Raw genomic sequence first — 27,039 nt, forward strand, 5'->3', positions numbered from 1 at the left:
GGCAGGAAGAGGCCTGTGGTCCTACCCTGTATTTCTTTAAGTGAGTTATTAAAGTCCTTCTTGATGTCCTCTACCATGATCATGAGATATGCTTTTAAATCCGGGTCTATCTTTTCTGGTGTGTTGGGGTGCCCAGGACTGGGTGGGGTGGGAGTGCTGTGTTCTGATGATGGTGAGAGGTCTAGGTTTCTGTTAGTATGATTCTTACGTTTGTCTTTCACCATCTGGTAATCTCTGGAGTTAGTTGTTATAGTTGTCTCTGGTTAGAGCTTGTTCCTCAGGTGAATATGTTAGCCTCTATCAGCAGACCTGGGAGAATAGATCTCTCCTGAGTTTCAGTGTTCAGAGTACTCTTTGCAGATGAGCTCTCCTTTTGCAGGGAAGGTGCCCAGATATCTGGTGTTTGAACCTGCCTCCTGGCAGAAATTGTGATCCACTCACCAGAGGTCTTAAAATCCTGTGGAGAGTCCTGTGAGGACCTTGTTGGTGTCCACAGACTCCGCTTCCAAAACACTCCAGTGCTGGCATGGACCAGAAGGGACTTGTGACCCTGGTCAGGCCAGGTTTTCTGCTTCCCTAATTAATGCAGTCTCAGGTCCTGCGAGATTGGATTGGAGCAGAAGTTGTGTTCCACTCCCCAGAGGTCCTGAGGTCCCGTGGAGAATCCTGTGGGGACCTTGGGGGTGTCCATAGACTCCACAACCAAGTTGCCCCGGTGCTGGCGCGGACCTGAAGGGACTTGTGACCCTCGAGGTTATCTTTTGACCTTACACATAGACTATAGCACTTGTATTCCTGCATTCAGACACACATACAGTCATACACACACACACACACACACACACACACATGCATTTTTGAAAACTTTGTGTTTGTATGTGGTTTTCAGGAATAATAACTGTATATAATTGTATATTATTATTTAAAAATAGAAGATATGCACAAAATATGTGCATGGTATTAATGCACTAAAGTGTCACTAGACAAGAATTCATTGCTCTGTGTTTAACCTTTTATTCTCAGGTTTCTAATGCTTGAACTGAAACTAAAATTTTCTCCTCTATCACTGGAATTTCTGCCAATAAGATTACTGGAGAGACAGAGGAAATCAAGAGTCCAGGAAGATGCAATTGGTTCCTATGTCTAGATAATTGTATTCTCAGGATCACCATACTTTACTCCTCCATAGGATATTACTTTTTAATTTTTTTATTAGATATTTTCTTCATTTACATTTCAAATGCTATCTGAAAGTCCTCTATACCCTCCCCCCACCCTGCTCTCCAACCCACCCACTCTATCTTCCTGGCCCTGGCATTCCCCTGTACTGGGCCATATAATCTTTACAAGACCAAGGGCCTCTCCTCCCAATGATGGCCTACTAGGCCATCGTCTTCCACATATACAGCTATAGACATGAGCTCTGGGGGTACTGGTTAGTTCATATTGTTGTTCCTCCTATAGGGTTGCAGACCCATTCAGCTCCTTGGGCACTTTCTTTAGCTCCTCCACTGGGGGTCCGGTGTTCCATCCAATAGCTGACTGTGAGCATCCACTTCTGTATTTGCCAGGCGCTGGCATAGCCTCACAAGAGACAGCTATATCAGGGACCTGTCAGAAAAATTTTGTTGGCATATGCAATAATGTCTGGGTTTGGTGGCTGTTTATGGGATGCATCCCCAGGTGGGGCAGTCTGTGAATGGTCCTTCCTTCTGTCTCAGCTCCAAATTTATCTCTGTAACTCCCTCCATGGGTATTTTGTTCCCCATTCCAAGGAGGAACGGAGTATCCACACTTTGTTCTTCCTTCTTCTTTAGTTTCATGTGTTTTGCAAATTGTATCTTGGGAATTATAAGTTTCTAATTTAATATCCACTTATCACTGAGTGCATATCATGTGAGTTTTTTTGTGATTGGGATACCTCACTCAGGATGATATCCTCCAGATATCATTTGTCTAAGAATTTCATAAATTTATTATTTTTAATAGCTGAATATTACTCCATTGTGTAAATGTACCACATTTTCTGTATCCATTCCTCTGTTGAGGGACATATGGGTTCTTTCCAGCTTCTGGCTATTATAAATAAGGCTGCTATGAACATAGTGGAGCATGTGTCCTTATTACAATTTGCAACATCTTCTGGGTATATGCCCAGGAGAGGTATTGCTGGATCCTCTGGTAGTACTATGTCCAGTTTTCTGAGGAACCACCAGACTATTTCCAGAGTGGTTGTATCAGCTTGCAATCCCGCCAGCAACGGAGGAGTATTCTTCTGTCACCACATCCTTGCCAGTATCTGCTGTCACATGGATTTTTTATCTTAGCCATTCTGACTGGTGTGAGGTTGAATCTTAGGGTTGTTTTGATTTGCATTTCCCTGATGATTAAGGATGTTGAACATTTTTTCAAGTGTTTCTTAGCCATTTGGTATTCCTCAGTTGAGAATTCTTTGTTTAGCTTTGTACCCCATTTTTAATGGGGTTATTTGATTTTCTGGAGTCCAACTTCTTGATTTATTTGTAATATATTGGTTATTAGTCCCCTATCAGATTTAGGATAGGTAAAGATACTTTCCCAATCTGTTTCTGACCTTTTTCTCTTATTGACAGTGTCTTTTGCCTTACAGAAATTTGAAATTTTATGAGGCTCATTTGTGAATTCTCGATCTTACAGCACAAGCCATTGCTGTTCTGTTTAGGAATTTTTCCCCTGTGCCCATATCTTCAAGGATTTCCTCACTTTCTCCTCTATAAGTTTTAGTGTCTCCGGTTATATGGGGAGTTCCTTGGTCCACTTAGATTTGAACTTTGTACAAGGAGATAAGTATGGATCAATTCGCATTCTTCTACATACTAACTGCCACTTGAGCCAGCACCATTTGTTGAGCTAAAACCATCTGTCTTTTTTCCACTAGATGGTTTTAGCTCCTTTGTCAAAGATCAAGTGACCATAAGTGTGTGGGTTCATTTCTGGGTTTTCAATTTTATTCCATTGATCTATCTGTCTATGTACCAGTACCATGCAGTTTTTATCACAATTGCTCTGTAGTACAGTTGAGGTCAGGCATGGTGATTCCACCAGAGGTTCTTTTACTGTTGAGAATAGTTTTTGCTCTTGTAGGTTTTTTTTTTTGGTATTCCCGATGAATTTGAAAATTGCCCTTTCTAACTCTGTGAAGAATTGAGTTGGAATTTTGATGGGGATTGCATCGAATCTGTAGATAGCTTTCAGCAAGATAGCCATTTTTACTATATTGATCCTGCCAATCCATGAGCCTGGGAGATCATGCTCAAGGTGGCACGGGGCTGGCGCAGACTTGAATGAACAGGATATTACTTTTAAACAAGCAATATATCCTTTATAGTTTGTCCCCAGTGTACAACAGCTCTCATTAAATCCTCTGAGGGCTAAGCCTCTTCTAGTGAGCTGAGCTACAGGACCAAGCAGGGATAAGTGTTTTAGAAAGTTTGGTTCCCCATTCCAGTGGTTTCCTTCACAGAAGACTGAGCTTCTGTCATAGCTAGATTGTGTCCTCCAGTCAGATGGCAGAGTCCTACTATAAGAGGCCTCCTTCCTTGACTTATAGATTCTATAAAACCTCTCCATTCTTTCAGGTTATCTGCTTCCTGGAGTTAGCATCTCTGCATATCTTACCACATATTTTTTTACACTTTAAAGTCTCTCTATTGGACTACATAGTTGTATTTCTAATATACAGCCACAATATGGTGTCTAGTAGCCATGAAAACAGGAGTCCCTATCTACACATTGAATTCCATATCTGTTTAATTGGGGGGTAATAGAGGGAATCATATAAATAGTACCTAAAGTGGTGTTTCCCAGATTGTTTTCTAGGGAATTCTATTGCTAAGACTTACTTCTGCAAAGGGAAGTTCACAGCCATAAAGAGATAGGAAATGGTATCTTCCCACAGAAAACTATTAGCAGCTCAGCTCACACAAGTGCAATAAAGACTGTGGGAAGTCTAGTAGAAGAGGAACCTGTTTTAATATTGACTCAGCATCTCTTCCCCAAATTATTTGACTGGGGAAGCTTTTTTTTCTTTTCAGTTAGTTTCTATTACTCTCCCATCCCTTGGTGTATATTGAGAAACAGAGTTCTGGATAATCCTAAGGAAATCAGGAAGTTTTATAATTTGATGGAGTTATTTTATTCGATATCATTTTATTAAGGAGTCTTTAGGCCTTACATGTTTTCATTTATGTTTCAATTGCAAAAAGTAAGCATTGTTCATTGTGTTAAGATTCAGAATGAAGATAAGAAACATATGGAGGGTGTCAAATTACAGGAAAACAATTATGGGAAATGAAATTCAGTGTAAGAGAGCACCAGAGAGATGCCAAAAAGAGACATATTTTATTAGATGGAGATAGGTGGGATTGAGGTTATGATTAAGGTGTGAATTAGCTAGGGTTCAATACCAGTGCTCAGGAATGATTTGTAGCTATAGTCCATTAATGGGTTGTGTTTTAAACATTTTCCATGTACTGAATGCCTTAGTTCTCTCTATATCATCTATATCTATATTTCTATATCTATGTCGATACAGATACAGATATAGATAGATATAGAAAGATAGTAGATAGATATAGATATATAGATATATGGATAGATAGATAGACAGATAAAGAGATACAGAGATATAGAGATATATATTTTAAGGGAAAATATACCCTTCCCTTTCCTATCTGCAATTATCCCCACTGTATCCTTTCTTATTCTATTTAAAAGTCTTGGCATCTAGTTTTAAACATATTGCTTCATATATATGAATGTAAAATAGATTCATAAATATATAATTATAATCTGCTCACTCCACATATTATTACTTGTATGTATATGATTTCACAGATGATCACATGGCATTACATAACCAAGGGCTCTTCCATTGCGGCCTTGGTTTTTTCATCTTTAAATGAAGAAAATAACAGAATATGCTTGACATAGTTGAGATGAAGACTCAATATTGCCTAGCTTAGATGAAGATAGAGATCTACTTGGCTTTTAATTACTTAACATACTCCCTAAGCCATAAATGGATTTCTGTGTAATTATGCCATCTTTGTTTATATAGGGTTAAGGAAATAGCATATTTTTCACTATTAAAATGATCTTTAGAACAATGTACCTAAGAAATCCTATTCTATAAGTAAAAATAGTCTACAGAGTTTAAAGACACTTGATTGAAAATCAAAACAATAGATAAGTTTGACAGAAATCTTATCTCTTTCACCTTTAGTAAAAGGATATTTTAAATAAAATTGAAATTGTTTATCTGTAGTAGGTGGGTATTTTCATGGATAGGGACAAAATTATTTATACAAAGTATTTTTTGATGTGTAAATGGATTCTGAGATTCAGTCCATTTGAACGGACTGCATGGTCTGCCTTCTCTTATGCTTGATTTTTCTTTCCCTAGAGTAACATTATACATGAGAAACACTGAGGAATCATCAAGTACTGTGGAAATAGGGAGTTGAGAACTGCCAGCCAGATTTCAGTGTTGATATTAGAGAAGCAAAAGGAAGCAGCAATTATTTGACTGTGATTCAAATCTTCTCAGCCTCTGACTGTGCTGGGCTGTCTCACCTTCTGTGTCTCAGAAAGGCTGTTAGTAACACTGGGGAAGAGGAAGCCAGTTCATGTCTTGGTACCCAAGAAAACTTATCCTCCCATGTTAATGAATCAAAACCAGAGATGCAGGCCTGTTGTGGTTTTATTTAGCATTATATTTAGGAAAGTTTAGCATATGATAGTAGCCATAATCAGAATGTACAGTCATAGCATAGTACACCAAGTGACCTTGCTAGAACCTCCTGGTGTTAGCAAGCATCTTCTTTTTAAATGTGAATTTAGTGGGAAATAGCAACAGTATTGCAGCATAACTAAAGCTATGTACATATGCATACATAATTTATAAACTATGTATTATTTATTTTTATATAATGCCACATTTTATTGAGGTAAAAGAACACAGCAAGGTTAAAAAGAAATGTCTAAACTCAATATAAGCTGTCCAATGCCACTGAAAGTTCTTGTAAAATCGTAAAGGCCACCAGCATGCTGTATAATCATACCAATAAAAATTTAGAGTAGAAACTAAGACAAAATAAATAAATTTAAGGCAAGCTTTAGAAGGGTCAGTATGTCTGAGATTATCTGCTATGTGGAAAATATTATTCACAGTGACAATTAAAATATTGAATATGAAGACAAAGGTTGGCAAACTCATTTTGAATCTACCTTATTCACATTATTATTATTATTTACAGAAAATTTGTATTTTCAGTATCCTTCTAAATTTAATTTTTAATTTTATTGTTTTTAGCCCATACATATCTATTCCATATTATGAAATGCAGACATTCAATTTTCAAGTCATATCTGAAATGAGACTATGTCTACTAACTCAATAATTTGTGTTCTGTCAGTGAGGAAAATGGAAAATGACAAACTACAGTATCCAGATTTTTCTGGTTGCAAACTACTCAACAGTACTGCTCACTTCCATTGTATCCTTGGAAAGGTAAACTATCCAGTACACAAGGTTGAATCCTGCAAATGCTACTGGGAAGAGAATTCGAGAATACTGATCTATTTTGCTGGTGCCCCCGATGGCTGGTAAGAGCGATGGGGGAGAGACAGGTGTCGATTGTAAGATGGGTGTTCTACTGAGGACTTTGCTGGCCTCAGAAGATGGAATGATGGGCAAAGTCAGAGAGCTGATTCTCTTCTTCAGATGGTACTTGGAGTCAGAATGCTAAGAAAGAGAGATGACAATCATCAACATAGCAAATTAACAAAGATACCCTGTCTCTGTCTCCACAGGTATGACTTTCCACTGACACATATGTATCAACTCTGTATGGCAAATCATCAACAAATTCACAATAGTATGTTATATTGTCATTTTCCTAAAAGTTACAGCAAAGCTTTTACTTTGTGTATGTGTTTGTGGTGCTAGAGTTTAAGTGCCTGGCTTTGCACATGTTAAACATGTCTCTACCAGTGAGCAACTCATCCTGCACTGAAGATGGCAGCACTCCCCCTCCCCCCCCTCACACACACACTTTTTTTTTCTTTTTTGTGCTGTCTGTGAATTATAAGCAAGATCTCATGTGTTCCAGGCAAGTATTCTACCATTGAACTCTATACCTGCAGCCTTACTTCAAAAATCAGTAGTTTGCTTCAATCTGACATTGAGTCCATCAACAATAGATGCCAAAAATTAAGTATATTTGAGCAATTAGATAGAAAATTGTACTCTTAGGTAAAATTGATTCAGATTACAAAATTATACTTAATCCTCTAAACTAGTAAATGTACTTGATCAAGTATGTCTCTCGTTTTCACCATCTCAGATCTCTGTCTCTGTTTCTATTTCAGTGCCTCTGTCTTTCTGTCTCTGTCTCTCCATCTCTCTTGGTCTCTGTCTCTGCCTCGATACGTGTGTGTGTGTGTGTCTGTGTGTGTGTGTGTGGTGGGATACACTTGGGTTTTAAAATATGTGGACACTTATTTATGACAAAGAAATTCCAGTTCTGATCACTGATAGTAGACCCTAAGTCTTCATATTCTCACACTTAGGAGTTTGAGCCAGAAGATGCTTAGGAGAAGAATTAGCCAATATCCATCAGATCAATGTATATCAAAGGCCAAGGACCAACGCTATCTTCAAATCAAGTGGGAGAATGATTGTGTTTTGAAATCTATTTGCCTTTAAACCTAGTATTTGGATACAGAGAGTCTTCATCTGCCCAAGGAACTCCACTGGCTTCTCTCTGAAATCATACCAAATAATTCATCATTCAACTACTAACCTAAAAGCTGCTCTGAGTTTAATTATCACTGGGTTTAATTTCTATTGAAATTACAGGACATTCCACTTTTGAAAGACATATTAAGTACATTAATTAACATTTGTGAAAGTAGAGGTCAAAGGAAGGGGAACATGTTTGTTATGATTACAGTTCTAGCAAAGCCTATGGCTCCACTCAATGTCTGTTCAATTCCAATACATTTTTATCTCTGCTCTAAACTAGGGAGCCTAGTTCAGAGACTGATTTCATCTGATCTAGAATCCTTCCAGGCTGTTGGAGTCAAGGTACCTTTCCATTGTCTCCTGTTGTTTTTTGTCTACATATTATAACAATCATATTCCTTGAGGCAACGTTATTTTACTGGCTTCTTACCTTCAAACACTTGCTGCATATTGCCCTTTGATTTGGTAAAATGGCCTTTCTTCTCTGGCAACAAAATCACTACTTTGCAGCATGGTATGCTATGCTCCTCATGTGAGCAGACTCCTGTAGCTAAAGCCAGCCACCATGCAGCACAGGATGAAACAGACACCCCTCCTGTGCTGGCTGAGCCACAGGATCACAGTGGCCTGCTAGTGTGGTGACATTTCGGCTGCAGGAACTCAAGAATCCTTTTATTTATTTTGTGTTGATTTTTTTTCTTTTTATCCTGGACATCCTTGTTTAATGTACCATGGAAATTACTGGATCTCTAAGTAACAACTGTCATCTTTAAAAACTCCAGCCCACTGTGTTTTTAGAAATCATGGCAAATATCTGTTTCTTCCTACAGGTAACAAATGAGACTGATTTTATATAATCATGGTGAATTTCAAATGAAGGTTGCTTTATTTGTTGGCTTGCTACTATGGTTGGCATTTTTACAGAAGTAAATAACTCATAGGTCTTGACGGAGAAAAACCTGAAATAGGTAAGGACCTACTTGTCTGATTCTGGCCATGGAAAGAGTGACATTATCTATTAAAATTAGGTGATAGCTAAGAATTAAATCCTGTGGTCACTAGGCTATGGTTTACTTGTACCAGAGTGACAATATTTTGGTCTTAACATACCATACACTAGTGTCTTAAAAGATGAAATTGGCACTATTTCCTGAGTGTTTTCAATCATATTTCTCAGACTCTAATTTCATTAATTTTATTTGACCCATTAAAATATTAAATTATTACCTACCTGAAACCACAAAATGTCACTGTTCCATTCTACAAAATAAGAGCCACCCTCCTTCCAAACACACAGAGCACTAAAGTCCTTTTCTCTAGCAAAATATCTACAACCATGATAAGAGTGGAAGAACAAACCCTCAGAGACTTTCATTTCGGACTCATCACTGTGAGCATCATATATGACCTGACTGAAACTTGTCTTTCTTTCTATTTCAGACAGAAAGGTAAAATCTGGCTCATTTATTGAGATTGAGAAAATGATTATAAAAAATACATATAAGCTTATAAGATGTTGGTATTTTCTCTTTAGTGCATGGAACAGAGTATATTTTCCAAACCTTATGCTTAGTTAACAGATGAATGAAAATGTAAATATTTTTCCAGGAGTTGACAGGTACTATGAGGAAATTTACATGAATAATTTTACTTAATTGTTGAACACATCTTTGATGTCATATCATCCTCATTTTAGATATGAAAAATTGAAATGGAGTAAGGAACCTTACTTAGGTCTGTATGTTTGAGGGTTGGATTCAAATCAGGTGCTGGAGACCCTGCCATTAGCAGTTATTAGCCTGTGCATCGCAACAGCACTACCAAGTTTTTCTTAGGCTTTAAAGTATTAACATTTTAGATTGGATTTTTTTTTCTGGATTAAAACTGTCCTCTACAATCTTGGTCAATGTTGAAGACTTTGCTTTACAAGGTACCACTAGCACCCTCATTCCAGTTTATGACAACATGCAGACATTGTCCAATGCCTACTGAGAGAATAGCTGTGTTTAAAATCCAGTTGGTTTCCCTGCCTTGCAGTAACTGGACAAGAGGTAAAGGGTAACCAGTTGGGTAGGGGTTCCAACAGAAGCAAATGTAAGAATATAAAGAAAATGCAGGAGTTCTGTATTTAATGCCATACATTGGATCAACAGCTACTGGATAGTTAAGAATTGACAGCCAGAGGATACTAGGTGCCAATTTAGAATACAAACATTACATTTCTGCAGTGGAAAGAAAGCCAATTTTGCAAACCCTTTAAGCTACAGGTTTGTATTAGACCCCACCTGCTCTATTGTAAGCCCACAGCTTAGGTTGATGGTAAAATAGGCTTTTGTCAGAGTCCAGATGAGGGCTCAGCTTGGGGCTGTCAGTGTTTTGAGTGGAACACCTGTGGTTTTGAAATTTTCCTGAGCTCCCCTGCTGCTGAGTGCCATCCTGCTCTGGGTATTTTTAGCGCACTTCTTTGTTTTAAGTAACATTATATTGCAAAGGTACTTTGAGTTAAAGTAGACAACATGATAATTATTTGATGTAGGGATAAGGCATTAAAGACATTCTTGATATTTGCCTAGTATTTTAAATAAAGTGGCCAAAATATATCATCTCTATGAAATATTTTTTGTTATTTATTATTATTTTATATTTAGAAGTGTTCTGCCTGCATGTATGTATGCGTACCATGTACACCATATGCACGATATGCCTTGTGACTGAGGAAGCAGAAAAGAACATTAAATACTCTGGACCTAGAGTTGCAGATGGATACCAACCATCATGTTAGTGCAGGGAACTGAACCCAGACCCTCAGTAAGAGCAGCTAGTACTCTTAACTAATGAGTCATCTCTCAAGGGTCTAAATATATAAACTCTTAACACAGCTATTCTAATCAAGTCTCATGACACAATACACACAGCAATTATTTATAGAACCACTCATTGTATGCACCAAAATAAGACCAAATTAAAAGCAAACAAAGCAAACCAAAAAACCAAAACAGTATTTGTAAACAGTGTTCAAAAACATCATGTTAATATTATGGCAAAATTAGAGGTGCACTATTTTTATAAACAGTTTATGTTGTAGCAAGTGATATTGAGACCATAGTGGATTACAAAATGTCCTCTGAAAAATGACTTATTGGCATCTCTCTGATACACCAGTGCTGCTAAGGAATCCAGACTGGTTTTTGAGAGAACTGGACAAGGATTTAATAGACTATATGGAGAAAACATCTGTCTAACAAGCACATATCACCTAATTTACTCCTGTTTTCCTAGGATATATAGGATGGAACAAACATGGAGAAGAGACACCCAGAGCTTTGTGTTTCTTAGAGTTTTTCACAGTCTTATTTTTAGGGAGTACTAATGGGGTTGAATGAAATCTTAGCCAAATTTGGAAAAGGAGAGGTAACTTTTAGCATCCTATCTTTCACATCTCTGTGCATAGTCGACTATAGCATGTTCAGGATATGGCATATATATTGAAGAGGAACCAACAAAAAGAACAACTTCATTTCTGTCTCTATACCTGAGTTTCTAGCGTTTAGCGTTGGGCTTCTGTACAAGCCAAGCTTATCTTTCTCTTTTCAGCTCTGAAATCATTCTTCTAGAAATGCACACTCCTTCAAAGTGGGTTAGACACGATCACATGAATATTTTCACACTACTCCTTATCTTTAGATAAAGCCTTTATCACAGTCAATCCTGGACTTATTTCCCTCTTTGGCATTACTATTCTTGCAACACAAGCCGCTCCATGAGGTATAAGATCATATGGTGATACTCCATATTCTTTCTGCATAAGAAACTTTACATATACATAAGGTTTGAATAATTTACCATAACCTTTCCACAAATGGATGTCAGTTGTAAAAAGGAGCAAACAGTGAATAAGGAGACAATTAGGATATAGTCACTGTCTCTTCGGGCTAATGAAGTTTTGGTCAATTTTGTAGGCAATTTTATGTGCAGGTCCACAATGCTGTCGCACCTCTTGTAAGGAACACTTACTATATTAGGAGAAGTACTAGTGACAAGAACCCAGTGGTGGGTGGAGAGAGCATTCACACCGGGGGACCCAGCAAGGAGGGCTTAGACCTTTAAAGTAACAGGAACTAGCAAATTAATGTACTTCACCTTCACCACAGTAATCTGTGGTTTCAATGGCGAACTTTTCAAAATAATGTTTTGATTACAACTGAATAGGCATTTTTAAATGTCATGGTATTTGGGGAAAAAATGACCTTGCCATCATAATATAGCATTGTATAATGCAAATAGCCAATGTACAATTTGTGTTTACGCTTCTCTATTCTATAAAGCCACTTACTAGGTTTGGCCGTGAACAAATAAAATATAAATGTCCTATATAATCACATGTATTTATTTTGATTCCTTTAAGGTTTGTATTTTTGGGTTTGGTTAGTTTTGGTTTAAATTTTTATACTTTAGTCTTTCAGGAACAAATGAAAATACCCTATTCATAGCTTTCAAATACTTTAAGCAGAGAAGTACAGATAGAATTTTTCATAAAGACAAATGGAATCTGCATCAGAAAGTGCTCTGACGAGATTTAAATGTATTTTTTAATGCAGATTTCTCAGGACTGGCTCATCTTGTTGCTGTTTTAGCAACACAGGGGACAGTTTACATAGGAATACTTAGGATCTTCCTTCATATCTTTTTATAAACTATATCTTTAATAGACAGAGTTGCTGATAACTCTAGGTATTCTCCCAATACTCCTGGTACTATGAATTGTAATAAAATAAAATAAAATAAAATAAAATAAAATAAAATAAAAAATAAACAAAATATTTATTTTTATTATACTGCAACATTAAATTGGTGAGTTTATTCAAAATCATTTTAGGTGCTTTTAATTTATCCTATTTCTGTTGAATTTATCTTTCTGTTCTGCTCTCATTCTCAAACTTAGACTTAATCATCTCTTTTGGAAAAATAAAACAAAACTAAACAAAATCTTCATGAGGTGGGGATGAGTCAGGGAAATGTCTAACCTCTGTTTCACTTTATCTGAGAAGAATAGATTTAAGTTCCACAAGGTGTTTTATGCCATCTACTTTCTTTTCATTAACACTTTGCAAAACACTTTGAATTCTGGTAAATAATTCTTTAAAGATGTATGTTAAGTTCAATTATAAATTTTGCATAATGTAGATCATATGTTTATGCATGTAGACCATTTATAATATAATTCACTTTTTCCAAAACAATAAAAGATATTTTAAAAAATATTTGAAATCTAACTTGCCTGAAAAACAAATAATTTTCAAGCATGTCAAACTAAGCCTAAAACATAGTTTTGTTATAAACCCTTTCATTTTATATATATATATATATATATATATATATATATATATATATATATGCAGGTATTCTCTCTGTATATACTTATAAACAGAAAATATCAGTAGATCAAAAGGATACTTGGGGAATGATGTCATCTACATTCTAAGATGTGTTTTATCCTGCAGTACAAGCTTAGGTACATTTATTTCCTTCAGATTTTGATGAGGAGAGAATAGTACTAGCTTGTAATGTAGACAACAGAAATTCTAGAATCAATTCCTGATTTTTCTACCCGGTCATATTTCTGGCAAACACTATGACATTTAAGAACGCCTACTCCTCTCTGACCTCTGAGATTGGATATTCCTGTTTGTTTAGAATGGATCGATAAATGGCTTCCTCCTCCTATTTTATTCCCGTCTTACATTTCTTTTCTTTCCTTCGCTTAGAGAACCTCTATGCTCCATTCACTCCTCCCCTTATGAAATAAAGAAGCCACCCATGCCACAGGAGTTGTTTCCTTTTCTTCAGCCCCTGAAGCCTCATTGGGACTTAACAAACAAACAAACAAACAAACAAACTTTATTCTCCCTAGTTATTCTAAGGAAACTTGTTCAAAGGAAACTTCCAGTGGCTAAACAGAATTTTCTAGTCTCCTTTGAGAGCCTAGAGTCTGCCAGGTCAAGTAAAGATGATGAAAGAATAGCAAAACTTTAGAGAAAAGATAAATGATGGCTTTTCCCTAGCTTCAGCCTGTGAAGTGAGAAGCAACATTCTCCTGGAAACTCTAGTTATATAATTTAGGTTCAACAAATACTGTTTAGGACTGCTTATGCATATGTTACCACTGAGTGGTCTTGCTTTCTCTATCTGCTGGCTAACAGTAGAAGACAAAACAATTACCACAACAATCTCTGCTTCCAGTGATTCAGCTGCTTTTGACTTTGCCACAGGGGGCGTGGCTGCAGTTTGTGCCTGCCTTTCAGCCTTCTGTGACTGGAGATTGGTGAAGTAGTTGACAGCTGCGAATTCAATGAGAGCAGAAAAGACAAAAGCAAAGCATACAGCTATGAACCAATCCATGGCGGTTGCATAGGACACTTTAGGTAGAGAGTGCCTAGCACTGATGCTTAATGTGGTCATGGTTAAAACAGTGGTGATTCCTGAAATGAAAAAGATGGAGAAACAGTGTTTAGCATCAGGACCCCTGTACAGGGATGCAGGAACAGGTTAGTAAGGGACCACTTGGCCTCCACCTTGTGATTTTTACTTGCATTATCACAGATGTTACCATCTGGACATCTCCCACCCTAGTGCTCTAACTTAGAAAATAAAATTCCCATAAGTATATTTGTTGAACTAAATTAACTATAATAAAATGCTAATCATGAAGAGTTCTAGTTTCATGTTTGAGAAAATATAATAAATTACTGTGATTTGAACTTTCAAAATCCTCCATCTTTGTTTTTCAGAAGCCAAGATTATCTTTCAGTGCGACCCAGGAATAGGAAGCTAATATGAAATTTTGTCACTCAATTAAAGTAAAGAATTTTTTTAAAGATAAAGTATTTACCCATGCAGAAAAGAATTCCATCACCTTAATGCTGGGAGGTTTTCTGCCTGAATTGTGACAGGGAATTTCTGTAATTTGTAGATATGCAATGCTGATGGTACTCATATGAGGACTTTTATTCTGGTAATTTGACAAGCAGATCCAGTAATACTCATAATAAATAATAATCATAAATAAGAAATCATAATAAATCTTGAAGAATTAATCATAATAAATCATATATACCCAATCTTTTATATATGCTATTAAATTTATATAAATGAAAAATGTGGGAAAAAGTGGATTTGCTTCTCATAATATTCAGTCTCCAGTCTTGTTCTTATTATTTAAGTTTTCTCCACCAAGTAGTGATTTTGTTCTTCACAAATGGAAGTAAACATTTGGCTGAATTATAGGAAATTTGTCAATATTTATCTACTTTGGAATCTTCAAATGCCAACTTCATTTTATTCAACCTAATGAAAGTAAGATATAGTTCATATGAGTGGATTCACTATATTAAACATCTGTTTTCCTGGATGGGTATGTCAGGTTTGTCCATTATGTTAGCACTGCTAACTAAGACACTTATGTCATAGAAAAGAGCAATAATTCTTGCAGGGATTTTTTTTTTTTAGATTCATCACACAACTTGCAAAAAGACAAGAGTCATTTTATGTGACATATGACTCTGCTTTTTTTTTTCTGTGTATTGAGGGAACTCACAGTTGTCAGTATTCACAGCAAAATCATTAGGCATTAAGAAGGGAAAACTGAATGGAAATAGGACACAAAGTGTGAGGCATACCAAAGACGGTTCTTGCTGGGACTGACTCCTTATTAATCCAAAAAGACACTTGAGAAAGAATGACTGTCATGATGCACGGAGTGTATATCTGGATCATGAAATAGCCCATCTTCCTTTGTAAGTGGAAATAGACTGTCATTATTACATATTCACCTGTTGGAAGACATGCTTATTAGGAGAGTTCCTGTTGACAGTAAGAAAATGAATCCAGTGAATATAACACTTGCAAATTTTAAATTGGAATAGTCTGGAAGAAAACAAGCAAAGACATGGTATAAACATATATAAGAACATTACACAATTGGATGCAAAGACACATACCAGTTCGTTGGTTTTGATGGCACCTTAAATCATACAGTTATAGAATAATTCATTCCAAGATTGCAGAAATGTTTTTATTTACCAAGTTTTTTAAAGCTATGACTTCACAATACTAAATTTAGCCAATGACATCTAATATTCATGAAATAAAATACTAGATGTTTTGAAAATTGGGTATTAGAGTTACATTAACATGATTTTTTTTTAAAAAAAAATATTCTTACCAGTGTTAGATTTAATTGTCTCACTAGAAACTGTTTGCCCAATCAAATCATACTGGAGGAGGCTAGAAGATTCTTCTGGGACTTCTACTGAGTAAAGTGGTCCTTTTTTCCATGTATATATGATTTCAGTTTTAGGATAAGCATCTGTAGTTTTGAAGCAAATGACACAAAGCAGTGAACATAACTCATTAGCTTTCAATCCTTCAAAACAAGTATTACCTGACTTGTCTATTGTAAAAGAAACATAAAGTTTGTTGCTTTTTATAAAAAAAAAATCTCATTAACTGAAACTTCTAATAATTGGCAAAAAGCTATTTCTGAGCTTAGAGTGAAAGTTTCCTAGTAATATTTTCTTTCAGTTTCCAAGTCTGCAGCTGGAATCAAGTAAGTACATATACCTAATGCCTTATTGAACTTTCAGAAATGTGTAACTTACAGCTCCCAAACTTGAGTGGACAAGCATGTCCATCCATAGGGAAGTTAACCAATCTCATGGGGCAATCGGCGTTGATGGTGAGCCTGCAGACAGTGAACATTCTGTTTACCATGATGGACCCAGCCTCTGAATAGCGGAGATAAAAAGAACAACTCACCTCATGGTATAGAGGATTGTTCCATTCTGCATTAATCGGAAGAGCTTGTTGGGGGTGGTCATGTTGTGAGCAATTGACTTTTTCCCATTCCGGAAAAAAGTGTCAGGAGTCCAGATCTTACTGACCATCAAGTTATTTAAGCTCAGAATCTCAGCAGGGCCTTTAAACTTCAGCCTCTCATCAGTCCAAGTCTGGCGGAAGAAAACATCCATTGTATACTCCTAAGAGAAAGACCAAATATTCACACAGAAGGGGAAATATTTCGTGAAACAGTTTATGTATTAGTTGTACCTAATTCCAGATTTAATCAAGACAACAAATTCCACGCCAATAACTTCTTAGTGAAGATGACTAGTTTGATAATCAATAATGATCTTAGAATTGGTGCTATTTTATCATAATCAGTAAATGATTTTTAATCTTAACTAGTGACTTGGATCATTCCTTGCTTTTCTCAAACTCACAAGGTTTGTAATACTATAAAACTTAGATATGTTATTGGGCCTGATCTTTCTCCTGCTCGACTCTGCTTAACATTGTTCCCCCATGGCTCTCAAGTCCGGCAACTTTGCAGCTGTGGGCTTTCCATTGCTGTCATCCTTAATTTGAAAGAAAACCACATGGGAATGTTTATAATTCAGGCTTCCTGCTAGACATCCAACCTGCAGCTAGTCTAGCCATTCCTTCTCACATGTCACTCACCTTCATGGTGGAAGCAGAGGACAACACTTCCACACAGTGAGATCCAAATAAAACGAACCTTCATTGATTCGCAGAATAATGCTCCATACCATGGATTTATGATGTTATTAGAGAACTTACAAGAAAATATTACCATAATTATTTTAAAAGAAAATTAAATATTTAATATAAATACCTCAGCTTTGATTTTTAAACCAAGGCTTTACAGGACAATGTTAATTTTTAAAATGTAATTATAAGGCCATCACAGAAGTCAATGACAAATACCTTGCTACTATATTGAAGCATTGCATTAATTTTTGCCTACTCTATGATACTTATTTATATAAATAGTGATTAATTTTTAAAAGCATATTTCAATACTGACTATATTTATATAATCATCAATAATCCATTGTAATGATTCTATTTCACGAAATAATCTAAAGAGAGGCACATACGACATAAACACCACTGCGATACCAAGTGTCATACTTGTTTATTCTTGAAATAAAGAAAAATTTGAAACAAAAAATGATACTAAACAAGTGTAGTGTACACTACTGAGTGTAGTGACTCTTTCTTTATGTCTCAGGATTTTTATTTCTCAATAGAGCCTCTTCCTCACTTTCTACCCCTCTTTCATATCTTCCTTATTTCCTCCCTCCCTCCGTCAACCTCTCCATCCCTCTTTTTCCCTATCTTTCCTTTTTTTATCATTTTGGCTTCCATTTACTTTATTTTTTATTCCTCTTTCCTTTATTTTTTCATTTCTTTCATGTCAAATCTAAAGTAGGAAAATAAATTACCAGAACTGTCTTATTTATACAGAATTACAATTTCCCCAGAAAAAGCTAATGGTATACTTTTAAAAAGACATTTATGACAGTTTCTGTCTTGGGAGAAAAATACTACCTGGAAACTGGGAAAAGAATATCATGATACACTTTGTTCAGAAAGGCAGCTTCAGGCTTTCATTGCCACTTTCCATAAATACCCTCTTACGAATCTACAGCCATCTGTACCTGGAACAGAGTCTCTGGAACACCCACTGATGCATCCGCAATGAACAAGGTGGAAATCATGAACCTATCCAAGTGACTTCTTCACAGTTTGGATAAGATGCTCTCATGATGATACATAACAAATAATAGGCATATATCAGCATTACACTCATCAGTATACTCTACATGGCAAGAACCTTTAAAAAGAATTTCTTACTAGTCATTGCATGACATGTGAATAGAAGAGAGCCTGTAATATTAAAAACAAACTCAACTTCAAGTATCCAAGTAGAGCCAGTATCCTGCTTTAATACACATGCATTTCTAGAAGAAATATACATGTTATGTGCAGAGATGGACAGTAATTCCTGTAATCATTAGACCTAGAACAGCTCTCTTTCCTAAATAATGAGTATCCAGTGTACTCACCATCTCCACATCTGACACAGGTCCAAAGCTGGTCACATAGATGTCTGTTTTGACTTCTGTTACAGCACCTGAAATGATCCAAGAAGGTCAGGGCTGTTAATCTGTGCACTGTTAAGAGAACATGATGAATTCATAAAACCCTTTCACATACCTGAAAATCAAAGCTCTGCCTGTTTCCACCCACTTCTAGTGGATGACCTTTAGTTTTCCAACTTTGAAAAGTTATCCAATTACTCTATTTTAAATTCATTCAATTAATACCAGGGGACTCTCAAGGGATGGAAAAATGACAAGATTGGTGTGCTTTAATACTAAGTATTACTATCATGACTAATGATAATAACTTACTCGTATTGATAGCTTTCAAAGGACAAACAATAAGAAAATTGTCACATATGGAAAAGCCCTTTCTATATTCACACAAGCTTGTAAGTCAAGTATGTCCATGAAAACACACACACACACACACACACACACACACTCCTTCATTTAGGTCAGTAAGGCTTATAGAGTTAAGATAACTTACATATGGTCAGTGATTGAGGAAGGAGTGAGGAAGAGATGGCAATACACACATAAAGCCTTATTAACCCTCCCCTTTAAGGTCCTTCTTTCTGACTCCTCTGGGTCTGAGAATGGTTATAAAAGAGGAAGGAAAGTTCAAGCATTTGGTCTAATAGAAATGCAGTATTTTACTTACCTCCAAATCCCGGCCGTAGACGGTTGTCATAGCCTTCCAGCAAGTTGTCAAGAATCCGACTGACATTTTCAGAGTAGAAGTTGCCTTCATCTTCCAGTTGAGCTTGGGCATTTTCTAGCCTGAAGGTAGAGAGTCAAAAATTCTCACACCTGGCCTCAGAGAAAATACATTGTTTCATGGATGCTAGTTTATCCTATCATAGACACCAGGCACACTATCCCTCTTTTTTGTTTTGTTTTGTTTTGTTTCATTTTGTTTTGTTTTTCACTATGCAATATAAAATTCACCCAATGGTTATATGATCTCCATTCCCTCTAAGATAAAAGGGAAATAATAAGAAAAATCTTCTTACCATAGAATAATGAAGAGCCAGGGGAGAAGCAAGACCATCCTATGGTTCACTGGGATGCCCGGTCACCCTCCTGCTTTTTTCCTCCCCTCAGACAGATCTCCTTTGGCAATCACCTGGAGAAATCTTCCAAACCCTTCATATTCCTCATCCCATTCTGTGACCAGTCAGCAATCCAAAGGATGAATGGTTTGCCAGAAAAGGGTTAGGGGTTCCCCTTCTTTTTTGTCTTATTTCTGTCTTTTCTCATAGATAGGAGTTGTTTGTGGTCTTAGACTAAGTCCTGCAGATATCCAGCCTCCTCTGACTGGTTCAGATCAAAAGTGGAGAGGCAGAACAATGACAATAATTGACTAAGGCATCAGGGGAGATTAAAAGGAAGAAATCCACGGCTAGTTTTGGCATGGATTTCGAATGGGCTGTGAGGAAATCTGGAAAGCAGTGGTATCTTGCTGATTGAGATTATGTTCCAATGGGCTCAGTATTTATTATTTCTATGGTTCACAGAAGGAATCCTACATAGCCCTGATGGAAAAGTCAAATACTGGGGATTTTCCTGGATTCTCGTGGCTCTTCCTTGACTTTTTTTTTTGACTATAGGCATCCTTGTAATGAAAAATAGTCCTTATGGGTAGCTGATTAATAGGAAAAGGACTTTTTTTTTTTTTTTTACTATTTTCAGTAGTAAGAAACAAAAACAATAAAAACCAAACCAAACAAACAAACAAAACAGTATATAAGATCTGCAAAATTATAATAAGATACATATGTGTGTGTGTGTGTGTGTGTGTGTCTACATGTTGTGAAAGCCACCCTTCATACATTCAGAAGACAATATATATGAGTGTCTACCTGAGGTAAAGGTCAAATATACACATTCAGATGGTTACATATTTTATGTAAAGTGAAATCCTCCTCTATGTACCCCTCAGAATTGGGGCAAAAAGATCTGTTAGGAGCTGTAAATCATATTTTCTGTGGATCCAGGAAGAAAAACTAAGTCAAGAACATTAAAATGGTGACAGCTTCAGGACATGTTGGAACATTTATTTAGCATTTTGGCTACAAATCAAGCATCAGAAGTCCCCAGCAGAGACAATTTCCTTCTTTGGACAGCATAAAATATTTATCTCACAACTATCCATGTCGATTTCTTTTTTTGGCAACCACTTGTTTTCTTTATTCTATATGTTAGTAAGAAATTTAGTCTCTTAGGATTCTTAACAATACTGATATCGATGCACTGAAATTTTCAAGAGAAAATGAGAAAAAAGTATATTCCATTTCCATATAGTATTTTGGTTTTCTGCATGACCACACCGGCACAGCTTTGTGTATATAAAATGTATTATCAAAGACTATTAGCAATAAAAGGAAATATTAAGCAGAATGGAAAACCTGGTGCTGAACACTAAATGGCATTTCTTAGATACAAAACAAAGAATATGTATGAGTGTATCTGTGTACTTATACATACAAATGAGCAATGAGCATATATGCATTCAAAGAAATGAGATACTCAATATCTGTATGAAACTGCATCTTCAGCAACACACATCTTCTAACTATGTCTTTCCATTAAACATTCCAAACTAAAAAATAAAAAACAACAACAACACCAAAAAAAAAAAACAAACAAAAGCAGTGAAGATATAACTCAGTTAGTCCTTGCCTAGCATGCATGAATCACAGAACCACCTTTCTAACATGTATGAAACCTGGTATGGTAATAGATACAGGTAACCCCAGCATTGGGGAGTTAGAAGATGAAAAGTCAGAAGTTCAGAGGCATCCTTGGCCTCACTGTGATCTGAGGCTAGCCTATGAGACAGATGACCCATATTTCTAAGACATATGGTAAAACACAGCATATGTGAGAGATATGAAAGAAACCCCTAAATGACAATGTTCAGAAATATATAAAATAATTGATGTTGCATAACTAATAAATTAATAGTCTGAATTGATCTGGGAGTATTTGATTCTTAACAACTTGCAATAAGAATATGTTCAAGAAGAATGAAAGATGAAAGTCATCAATAATAAATAAAATGCAAATGAAAATCAACACTTTATGCATTCATCTCTTGTAAGATCTCTTGACCTAACAAGATCAATTAATTAGTCAAATTTTGATGTCTAATGCATTCCTTTCTGATGAAATGTTGTGTTTGCAATTTGGTAATGACAATTTTTCATTTTATGTGACTATTCTACACATTTAATAATATTTAGAAGCTTTTGTTATAGAACCATATGGCTATTGATGTCTTTTAATGCTAGTAAACAAATATATTCCTTAATATTTAAAAATGCTCCCTAGAAGCCAGGGATTATCGATGATGAGAATGATTGAGAAGAGCATGTTTGCATCAGCCTATGGTCATAGTTATAAGTAAATCATGACTCAGTTCTAACAGACTATTTGAGCAAACCAATACTGTATCTTCAGTCCCAAAAAGAGGCTGGCAAAACCACTATCTTCTATCCATCCCTTCCTGCGCCAAGTGTACTCATGCTTTGCCTAATGGGGATTTGTTCTGAAAAACATATCATTATATGTTTTTTTTTTTCCGATCAAATGTTACATTTATTTGTTTTATCAGCACCAGAAAAAAACTTTGAAGTAGTCTTCATTTTGAAGCTGTTATAATTCCTATGAAAATGATTTCAGGAACATATTGCCTTCTTAATGAGTGACTATATCATTTATTAGAGATATAGTAAAAGACAGGTATAGTAAATGACAACTGCCTACTATTAAGACTACCAGTAATAATCCCCCTGCCTTAGGAAATTTGGTTTTTTTTTCAACTCTTTTTTTTTATATTTTTTATTACATCTTTTCCTCAATTACATTTCCAATGCTATCCCAAAAGTCCCCCATACCCTCCCCCCCACACTTCCCTACCCATTCCCAATTTTTTTGGCCCTGGCATTCCCCTGTACTGGGGCATATAAAGTTTGCATGTCCAATGGGCCTCTCTTTGCAGTGATGGCTAACTAGGCCATCTTTTGATACGTATGCAGCTAGAGTCAAAAGCTCCGGGGTACTGGTTAGTTCATAATGTTGTTCCACCCATAGGGTTGCAGATCTCTTTAGCTCCTTGGGTACTTTCTCCAGCTCCTTCATTGGGGGCGCTGTGATCCATTCACCTTGACAACATAAAAATACCGTAGTCTGACTTTTTACAAATAAATGTTTTATCCTCCTATAAATCCATCCATGTGATATACTTATATATGTATACACACACACACACACACACACACATATATATATATATATATATATATATATATATATATATATATATATATATATATATATCATATCATGATACAGTATATGATTCCATATAATATAGCAACAAAAAGAGACATGCATTTTTGGGGAACATGGAGGCTTAGTGAGGCGTTTTCTATTATATCTTTCCTGGGAATGAAGAGAACATCTCTTTGAAAAAATAAGGAATGTCACAAACATTTCTTATAAACCATCACATACACACACATTCCAAAAATAGAACATGTCTTGAAGAGTCAGGTGACATTCCCCTTCCTGGAGGCACCAGAAAAGAATAACCAGAAACTTGCTACTCTTTGAATAGTGGGCACTCAGGTGATCACAGGGCCTGCCTTTCTTCCCAATCCATACATAAGAAGTCTCTCAGTATTATACTTTTGAGGGATCTTAAAGTAGTGTGACACAGTATGACTAGAGAGATTCCATTGCAACACTTGCAGGAGTGTGCAGAAGAATGTCAACATTTCCATTGGTCCTGGGAGCTACCTAGAATTCTGCTCATTGAATAAATCATCAATGTGTATACTTTTTAACTATGTAAAACCAAGCTAATAAGTCATAGAATCAGAACTGTAAAGCAAACAAACACTTTCCCTCAAAAGTAAGCGGGTAGAATCCAAGACTCTTGAGCAGAAGTGAGGAAAATTTTCAGGTCTATTAAATGAGTCATTTCTGTGGTTAGTCATACAAGGATAGAATCAGCTTCTACAGGAGAAAATGAATGTCCTTTTAAAAGCCATGGAGCAGCATTAATGAATTGCATGTGGAGGAGGCAATTAATATGATGCTCATGATCATTCTGCAAGATACTGAGGCTATCTGGGGGAATATTTAAGGAATAACTGTTTAATAAGAAGTGTAAGTGAATATTTCAATTTAAAAGCTCCGTTGATTTCTTTGGAATCCTGTCAGAGGAACAGAGAGGGTTTCTGGTAGAAAAATGTACTTTGAAGGGATTTAAAGGTGACCTACTACACTGGACTAAAAGAAGAAGCTGGAGTGATGGACCATATGATAATGAGCATTTACTGAACATCTAGTGCATGAAAATCATAGGTACAGATACCATCAATAGCTGCAAGTTACGTATTTTCAGATTTGTTTTATAAAGTTTGGAAAAGGGACTCACTAAAGGGGTTTTTGTTGTTTTGTTGTTGTTTTTTGTTTGCTTGTTTTTTTTGTTTTGTTTTGTTTTGTTTTTTACTACATTAAGGTCTTGGAGTTAGTTATTGTCTCTAACGCCAAAGTATATGCTTTTATTTACTGTGCTTCATGCATGTCAGACCCAACTCATTTTCTAAAGTCATAGCTCTTAAACTTCCTGGACCAGCAGAATCCTTTATCTTTATTAAGGGGTACCTGCTATCTCAGTGGACAGTATCGAGATCCCTACTGGGGCTGCAGTGTAATAAGAATAAAATTGCTCTGGGAAGCAGAGGACAATAAAGGGACATTCCTATGGACTACTGCTTTAAATTGTTCTCAGCTTGGGTAGGATTGGATTGTTGAGGACATTGTAGGGTACTCTGTTGTTTCGAAAACACGCAGACAGAAAATAGCATTTCAAACCTGAATCCAAATACTGAGCAAACAGGACCCATTTTGCAGAGTATAATTGTTTTAAACCTTATATTTTCTCAACTACTATAAATTCTAATCAACTTTGACTTATTAAATATTATATGTGTTGAGAATAGGTGTTTTATGACATAGAATTCACCCCCAAAATTTGCACATTCTTGTATTTCTAGTTATTGTGGATATAATATAGAAGATATAAACTATTAAGTAGTGAAGACTAATTATTAACAATGGGCAACGAAGATAAAAGGTTAGGAGGCAGCTGTGGCAGAGACTAGGGACTAGTGCCTATTTCATAGAAAAAAATAATTTGGCTGAAATAATTTGGGTACTGTGATAACTGATCTTGGTTATCAGTTTGTCTGCATAATGAAAACACAAAAGCTGAGCATGCTTGTGAGAGATTTTCCTGATTGGATCATTTGACATGGGAAGACATACCCTAAATCTGGCCCACACCTTCTAGTCCACATAAAAGGATTTGGAGGAAGAAACTTTTTGTGTGTGTGTCCTTGTCCTCACTCTCACTGGTGATATTTTTCTATCTTGTTGCTAAGACATCCCTCCACTGGTTCTATAAACTAATTCTTTGGCATTCTAAAGTAAACTAAAAATGATTTGGGACAGAAACACCAATGGGACTGACTGTTAAGAAACCCAGCATCATGGACTGAATACCTACTGTATTCTTAGCTTTTCTTTGAGGAGACAACCACTATTAAGCTAGCTAATATAGAGCCTGCAAGTTACATTATTAAATACACTTTTAAATATATACTCACTTATTCTATCAGTTCTGCTCCTTTTGAGAACATGTCTACTACTAGACCTGTGTAATCAACTGATTTGTCCTCTCTAGGCATCACCTTCTCCATTTATAAAATGGCCATATAGGCTATGATACAGATGGAATCAACAAGGATTAAGTTGTTTCTCATAGGCATACCCATGATAACGAAGATATGAAAAGCTTTCAGCAACAGTGCCACCATCATTATCATAATCATAATCATTCTTTTCGTTGTGTTTGCTCAAATAAAACCATTTTTGTTTAAAGTATTCAGAAATGGAGCTAAGAAACTAAAGTCTGCATCATTTACTGAGGCCATAGTGTTATGGGAGGGTGGGTTTAAATTAGATCAGGCAAGAGAAAAGAAAAGTCTGTGAGAAGAAAACAAATGGACAGACATGCAGTAGTCCTTCAGAAAGAAGTAGAGAAGATTCCCTGAAACCCCAAACCTTTCAAGAACAATTTCCTGGATTTCTGATAGTGTCTATAATTTTAACTCCTTCATAATTTGGGAGCCATAATTGCCATTGGGTTCCACAGGAAATCCATGTATTTTTATTTCATATTTATCATTTGTCCCTAGGGCAATTTGAGTTCTGCCACGAGCTTCTGCAATTCAGAAGGCCACCTCCCAAAGTGAAAGTAGAATTTCAGAATGTGATGACGCAATCTGACATTGGGATGAGCCCCGTGACTCACTGGAGAGCAAACCTAGATAATGGAGAGCTTGTCCTGCTTCCTGGGCTGAGGGGGAAATCGGACTAATTGGAAGTTACTTAATGAACTTCCTTGCTTAATGAATCTCACCCCTCCATGGAGTAGAATAAGCACTTTAGTCAACTGCACAAACCCATTTGGGCCACTAGGGGACCACTAGGATTTCTCTTCTGGCTGTGTTTTCTATTCTCTAGAATCTGCCTATATATTTGGTGCTTGAAGGATACAAAGAAAAAGACTATATATTATATTGCTCCAACCAAATGATGAGCCCCAGGGAAATGTTACAGAGCAGATAGAATGGTCTTCAATTAAATGTGGATTCTGTCCAGTTTGGAGAGGATACAAATGCCAAACCTACTGTCCTGTAGCAAGAAAAATCTCAGAGATAGTGATAAAAGGAATTGAAATCACATCACCCATACTGTTATCTCATTCTTTTGAATCAGGGTTTATCTCTGTAGTCCTGACTATTCTTCTTCTCTCTGTGTAGATCAGGCTGGCCTTGAACTCACAGAGGTCCACCTGGCTCTACCCAAGTGCTAAGATTAAAGGCATGTGCCACCATGCCTGTATCATATTGTTATTTTAAATGACAAAAATTTCTCTTTTAGGATAGAACATGTAAGATTTCTTCTTATATCTAAGTGGTTCTATTTGAGAGATTGGAAAGCAACTGATGAGCACAGTGTACTTAGAAAAAAAAAACCAGAAATACCAATGGACACATCTGGCTAGGTAGGAAATTATTATAGTACATAGTATTAACAGTTGGATAACATTGTTGACAGAGTTTCCCTACCATCGGCCTCCACAGAAATTTATGGTACTGTGAAATCTAGCAATCAGGAAGAAAGATTCCAGGCCAGTGCTAGTTTTCT

The 27,039-nt window shown here is 36.2% G+C and overlaps 1 protein-coding gene across 3 annotated transcripts; it reads right to left on the bottom strand.

Annotated features, from left to right (window-relative positions):
- Positions 1-5,722: 5,722 nt before the first annotated feature.
- Positions 5,723-20,127, bottom strand: Gabra6 (gamma-aminobutyric acid type A receptor alpha6 subunit). 3 transcript variants are annotated; one of them, XM_029484172.1, is made up of 9 exons: positions 19,767-20,127; positions 19,415-19,533; positions 18,715-18,782; positions 16,601-16,821; positions 16,444-16,526; positions 16,008-16,151; positions 15,463-15,615; positions 14,006-14,124; positions 5,723-6,784 (listed from the first exon to the last, which is right to left on the bottom strand). In XM_029484172.1, exons 1-9 carry the CDS (start codon positions 19,802-19,804, stop codon positions 6,509-6,511), a joined length of 1,221 nt encoding a protein of 406 aa, XP_029340032.1. In that variant the 5' UTR covers positions 19,805-20,127; the 3' UTR covers positions 5,723-6,508. The 3 variants fall into 3 exon arrangements, with proteins under 3 accessions (XP_029340032.1, XP_021032324.1, XP_021032323.1); XM_021176665.2 differs by having other exon boundaries at positions 14,006-14,265; positions 16,601-16,791; positions 19,767-20,126; XM_021176664.2 differs by having other exon boundaries at positions 14,006-14,265; positions 19,767-20,125.
- Positions 20,128-27,039: the final 6,912 nt, after the last annotated feature.

Source organism: Mus caroli, chromosome 11, assembly GCF_900094665.2.
Source record: "Mus caroli chromosome 11, CAROLI_EIJ_v1.1, whole genome shotgun sequence".
In the NCBI taxonomy this organism is placed as follows: domain Eukaryota; kingdom Metazoa; phylum Chordata; class Mammalia; order Rodentia; family Muridae; genus Mus; species Mus caroli.

Excerpts from the sequence above, each read along its gene's own strand:
- Gabra6 (XM_021176664.2), bottom strand. The coding sequence starts at position 19,804 with ATGGTCTTGCTTCTCCCCTGGCTCTTCATTATTCTATG. Across the intron at positions 19,534-19,766 it reads TGGCTCTTCATTATTCTATG|GCTAGAAAATGCCCAAGCTC; the intron begins GTAAGAAGATTT and ends CTCTACCTTCAG. Across the intron at positions 16,152-16,443 it reads TCCACTCAAGTTTGGGAGCT|ATGCTTATCCTAAAACTGAA; the intron begins GTAAGTTACACA and ends TCAAAACTACAG.